We start from the raw sequence: 6,571 nt of genomic DNA, 5'->3' as shown, positions 1-6,571 counted from the left end.
TATCAAAACTGTATTGGAAGCTTTAATTTTATGTAATATTCATTTAAATAATATTTATTTAAATAAAGTCACGGCGAACTTTAAATTTCGAGAATGTGTTAGTGAAGCAGAATTTATCTTTGATTACTGATAGCGTATGTTTATGAGCATCATAAATTTTGAAAAAATTTATCTTTACGATATTTATGATAATTTACATTTTCATTATTCCTGAAATTTTATTCGTGAAGTTTGCAGACACTATTCCATATGGATTATTCCATATGAATGAAGATTAAATAGCTCGACAAGTTTTATATAATTTCACATCACGAACGGTGTACGTCATGTTTCGTTCTCCAGTGAAATCCAGAATATTAATATAAAATCCTCGTAATACTTAATTACTATTGCCGTGTTCCTTTGTCCATTTTCATTAAATCGTGAGCGAGTGTAGAGAGGAAAAAAGAAGGCAAGAGAGGGCATAAGTACGCGCATGGTAAAGATATAAACTCTTGAATTTAATAGTAGGACGTTTAAGCCAATTTTGCGCGATAATTTCATTTCATTATCGCGCACGCGCGCGCTCCATTAGAGACTTTATTTAGAACGGCAGGACATGTTCTAACGTTGTAAAGGCTCAGCTCCTTTCTCTCTGGCGACTTTTACCCGATTGAGTTAGACTTCGCCATCCAAAATAAATACAGACTGTGATAAATATCAATTTATTGGAAAGGTATTTCGTGAATTAAACCGCAAAAACAAAACTGACCAATAAATTTTTTCTTTGGTTGTTATTTTATTATAAAAAATAATAATAGATAGATAGATATCGTAAATTCATATACGATGGAAACATTATGAAAGATCGAGTACAAAAATACAGCTCCAGCGGCCTGTGTCGCTCTATGTCGCTTAAATGGGCACCTTTCTTAATGGTCAGACTATCGTCGACTCGTTTACATTTTTCAATGCCCAAGACGACTTTATAAAATTATTTACGAATAGGATTTTTATTTATTTATGTGTAAGTCCATAAATCATATTTCGAATTACATTTCCATAAAGATGTAGATGCATTGTAGAAATGTGATTTTTTCAGCTGTTTTCCGTGATAATTAGCTAAAATTTTGATTGGTTAATAATTGATAGAAACTCATATTTCTATGGGTGCACTTCTATATAAATTTTCTAAAAAAAAATATAAAATACACGTGTGTTTAATTTTTGTAATTAAAACAGATACGTACTTATTTACTAGATTACAAATTTTTCTAGAGCAACATAAATGTTGAGCTATCACAAATATAAATGTCGAAACATTTACGATAGTATTTTTTTTGTCCTCTTATTCAAATCTGTAATTGCTCTTAACTAATACAAAAATTTGAAATTTCGAAATTAATTTTTTTCTGATATTCCACCTACTCTTGTTCGAATAGGTACACAATTTTATTCGAAATACTTTCTCTAAATATGTGCATTATAATATACCTAGCGTACGCTATAAATGCAAAAATAATATTCAAAACGCTTGTTTGCCAGTTAATAATTTCGATATAAATAAATTGTCAAATCCATTGATCGACATATTATTTTGTTTTACTAACTAGAGCGTTCTAAATTCTGATTTATCAGAATATCTCGTGCCGTTTAATAACATAAACATCATACCCCCATAAATTGGGTTTTAAATACTGTTCTCCGTTGCATGGCTTACTCAACAACCCTTTGGAACAAGCCATTATACCTAATGAAATCCCTAGAAAATTTAGTATTTTGATTGAATACGAGAAGCTTCTCTCGATGACTCGATCGTTTTATCAAAGAATATAAATACAAATAAATCGTTGAGTTCCGTCATAGGTGAGGTAGCCCGGCTATTAGCCCTTCTCAATATCCGGGGTGCTCGGACTGCTGAGAATTCCCTGAGTACTCCTCGCCGTAGCTCGAGGCATCATACTGCTCACCAGCCTCGTTATGCCCGTGATGGTTCTCGTGGTAGTGGTGATGGTGGTCATGCACAGGTACAGGTACCGGTACTTTAACTGGGTAAGGCACGGGCTTGTGAACCGTATACGGGACCTTCTTCTCTATGTGAATGGGTACCGGCCTATCTACTGGTACCTTTACTGGATACGGTACCTCCTTTTCCACTGGATAGGGTACTTTCTTCTCAACGGGATATGGGGCGGGCACGGGAACCTTAACCTCATACGGCACAGGCTTTTCGACGGGGACTGGTATGGGCTTGTCGACGTGAATCTTCACTGGGTAGTGAATGACCTTCTCCACCGGGTACGGCACCTTCTTCTCCACTGGGACGGGATACGGCTTTTCAACGTGGTATGGAACTGGTTTATCCACGTGCACCTTTACCGGCACCGGGATATTCTTTATCACGGGGTAAGGTTGCGGTACATGAACTTGAATCTTCACGGGGTAATGTATGTGCTTATATATTGGATAGGGCTGGGGTACTGGAACCTTTACCGTATAGTGGATTTTCTTTTCGACGGGGTAAGGTGCAGGAATATAAACCTTGTGTGGCACTGGACGGTCGACAGGTACATGGACTGGGTAATAGACTTTTTTCTCGACGGGGTATGGCGCGGGTATATGGACTGGGACTTTGACAGGGACCTTTACCGGAACGGGAATCTTTTTCTCTACTGGGTATGGAGCAGGCACGGGCACCTTAACAGGATACCGTACTTCCTTCTCGACTGGCACGGGCACATGCTTTTCGACCGGGTACGGCACCTTTACCGTTTTTTCAATTGTGATCTGCTTTATTTTACTATGACTATGATGATCGTGATGGGGTTCGATATGATGTGGACCTTGTTCTTGACCGCTACTGATCTCGTGTCCGGCGAAGTCGTAGCCACTGAACTCGTGGCCATCGTTTGATTCCTGGATGCCGCCTAATTCATGTCCAATCGATTGGTGGTGACCACCGTAACCACCGCTAAAAATATCTTGACCGAAGTCGCCCTCTAGACCAAACAGCCCGCGCTTGTTTTGGTTTTTATCGGAGGAATCGGTATTTTCCCCCTTTTGTTCTTCCTCGGTGACTGCTCCCTTCGGCTCCTCATGTGCCGTATCTTGGTTCACTTGCTTACTAAACCCAACAGCCAAAAGGCTTAGGAAGAGAAGAGCTGTCTGAAAATAGAATCATTTATTCAATTAGATTAGATGTTAATTGACTATCAAGAGACAATGTATTAGGAAGTGAACTGTTATTTGATATTACGTATAATTGCATATTTGGATACGCTATCTATCGAAAGGGAAATATAATATTTTGATATTAATATGTATATTTGAATACAAAAAATTAATTGAAGAGCCGGTAATAGGATTAACCATATTACTATTTCATTAAATGTAATTTAAATTTTGTTTAGGTTTAATACGTGACTTAAATGCGTAAAATTATAGACATCATTATCGTATGGATCTCTTATTTCATAATAATCTAAATATTTATATAAAATAACATAAATGATCATAATGGCGATATTCTGATTGATTTCATATTTTTAAGAATTACACGAATATATAGTTTTCTAGGTAACGAACATTTGTAAAATTATAAAATTATTAAATATCGCATCCTTTGAATTGTAAACAATGAAAGTATCTTAAAATTAAAGACTAATTATAATGATGAAATAAACTGTATTTATGAGATATAAGATTAAAATTTGATCCTTAACAATTTTAAATAAAAGTAATAGTAAATTGTTAATTTTGTCATTAGATACTTTGTACTCAATCCATTATTTTAATTCTCGTTCGGTACAGAGAATGCTAGAATTTTAATTGGATTTTAACGAAATTTTAAACAAATTAAGTTATCGGTTCATTTTCAAATGCCAAAAATTGAATTGTTCTGCTTAAATGATTTTTGATATTTTTATATCTTGCGATTCACAAAATGTACAATTATCGTCTAGGGTGTGTAGAAAATTGCAGCTAGCACTGGAGGCAAATAAAAATGATCTCCCTGCATTGGTTTTCCAACCAAAAATCGATGCGCACTCGTAGCTCCCTCAAATACACTTCCGAAGTTATCACTGTCCTTAATCACATTTAGCCAATCAAATGCAGTGGAAATGAAATTGCCGAATACTCGCACAAACGATTAGTGGAATAAAGGGAGTAAAAATAACAGGTAAATGATAGAGTCACAACTCTGTTCGTTGGCAGGCCAACAGTGCCGTGTCTTACCGAAAATCGCATTGTACCGGTAGCGCACTGCAATGCCGGTAGTATTATCCCGACTGCACTGGATGCTTCCCCCGGCCGCCATCCTCTTTATCCTCCGGTAGTTCGCGGCTTTCCCTTCCCGCGGTCGCGCCGCCGATTGAAAGTGAAATACACATCGACGCGCTTCGCCCCTCCACCTCCATCCCTGACACTATCGATTACGGAACCATTGTGGCGATTGAAAATTCTTTCCTGCGAACCGTTAAAATTGCGGTTTCAAAAGGATCCGTCGTCGTGGACGTAGTCGCTTATGGTCATAATCTCGAATCATCCCCACGATGGAATTGTTATTTCTATGAAACGTATTTTAGGGACATTAATTACAGCCATTTCATTTCGAGGTCGTGTGAGTAAGTTGCTTAGTAAACTCGTAGACAGTCGTAACTTGACGGAGCCTTACATCCTTTTACTGATAATTATCTCGAGTAACTGTATTAGGTAATATTCGTCTATCTACACATGTTTATGTATATGTTAGATTTTTTCCTACTTTAGTCGATAAATTTAATGAGATATAGGGTTAAACAACATATAAACACGATGCTATTTTTTCATTTCCGGTGTAAGACGGATTCAACGGCTCAACAAATTTCGATTTGCCAACGAACCCATTTAAATCTCTGAAGCATATTTTCTATAAAATTGCTGCTTATACAATTTTCAATTGCAGTTTTAATATTTTTTTTGTTAATTATTAAATATAACAAATGTATATTTACACGGAAATTAAAATATTAAGTTCTTGAGAGAGAATAAGGAAACATTCATTTAATAGAGGCTAGGAACATAAAAAGGAAATTAGCTTTGATAAATTGGAGTCTAATAATTTCAATTTAAATTGTGGTTATTTCAATATTATGGGCAGTATACAATAAAAACATATTTTATTTCCTTTACGTATATATTAGGACAACTCAAGTTTTTGTTATTATTCAGAAAAGATAATATGGTTACAAAAGTAATCAAAAATAAAATTCAAACAACAAAACAAGCATTTAGGTATAACTTTATTTTTTTTCTTAATATTTTCTTACTAAAATGAATTAATTTTAATAATCTAATCATTACTTGGGACATCATAAATGATAGTCGTATATCGATGTATTTTTTTTTAGTATGAAAATTATAGATTCTAATATAATATTATATAAATATAATATTTTAATATATATATATATATATATATATATATATATATATATATATTAAAATATTATATTTATATAATATTATATTATATTTATATAATATTATATTAGAATCTATAATATTCTATTATATATAATATTTTATATCATATTTTCTTTAAAAGCAAGTTTATAAAAACTATTTGAAATTAGTCACATAAGTCTATAGAAGTATACATTATAAGTCACCACATACATAATATTAAACATAAGCATTGCTATTAATATGAATATTTTATATTCTCGATTCTAATTTTATGTTTCCATATTAAGTGCATTAGTTCCGAATGGCAAAAGTATGCAATGAAAAAATTGTACTATATACATTCAAAGAGGGTAATGCTTTTTTCTTTCTTTTTTCTTTTCTTAATCTCTGAATAAATTTATTCAATTTGATCCATTGAATAGAAATTTTACCTGATCGGTGTATGTAAAAAATATAAATGATTAAATTCTCTAATTTTTATAATTTAATTAAAAATTAAAATAGCTTTATACTTATTAACGCATGAAAATATTCTGCACAGATGTCGGCTGTATTGTACTTGTTATTAAGTCACTTAAAACAAATTCAAAAATAATCATTGTTTCAGGTAAGACAGTTAATCCAAATAAATTTATAACATTGCTTTCGAATCAGAAGATTGTTAATTATAAAATAAGAATTATATGATTAAGTAACAAACTATCAAAACTATTTAATCGACAAATTATTAATTATTAATTATTAATTAGTAGAAATTTATGCATGCAGTTGGCGTTATAGTTTCTCCATTTATAGTAAACCTGACCGAGCACCGTCTCAAATGTAAAAGAAATATAAATCAATAAATTCGCTAGACTTGGTTCATGGTTGAAATAATACATATTCAATATTCTTTCTTTAACTCTGATTACTATACGTTAAAGGAACTGTTCAATATTAACGAAATGAGTGCTAGGCTTTAAAGCTTAGATCATCGCTTAAAATTTTTGTTGTTATATTTTATTAATACTTTGAGAAATTTGAAATTCGATATTGACCGAATCCAATTATTTTAAAGAAAATAGATAATAAAAATTGAAATAAAAATGAAATGTCACAAAAACATGGGTACATTCAGCAAAGCGTATAGAAGTAGGAATTCTCT

The 6,571-nt window shown here is 32.8% G+C and overlaps 1 protein-coding gene across 1 annotated transcript; it reads right to left on the bottom strand.

The window, feature by feature from the left end:
- Positions 1-1,553: 1,553 nt before the first annotated feature.
- Positions 1,554-3,247, bottom strand: LOC105366006 (proline-rich protein 4-like). The gene is made up of 2 exons (XM_011504311.1): positions 3,236-3,247; positions 1,554-3,144 (listed from the first exon to the last, which is right to left on the bottom strand). Exons 1-2 carry the CDS (start codon positions 3,245-3,247, stop codon positions 1,873-1,875), a joined length of 1,284 nt encoding a protein of 427 aa, XP_011502613.1. The 3' UTR covers positions 1,554-1,872.
- Positions 3,248-6,571: the final 3,324 nt, after the last annotated feature.

This window comes from Ceratosolen solmsi, unplaced genomic scaffold (genome assembly GCF_000503995.2).
Source record: "Ceratosolen solmsi marchali unplaced genomic scaffold, CerSol_1.0 scaffold10, whole genome shotgun sequence".
Taxonomy (NCBI): domain Eukaryota; kingdom Metazoa; phylum Arthropoda; class Insecta; order Hymenoptera; family Agaonidae; genus Ceratosolen; species Ceratosolen solmsi.
Note: the sequence above shows the minus strand (reverse complement) of the source record. Positions and strands in the feature narration are given on the sequence as shown.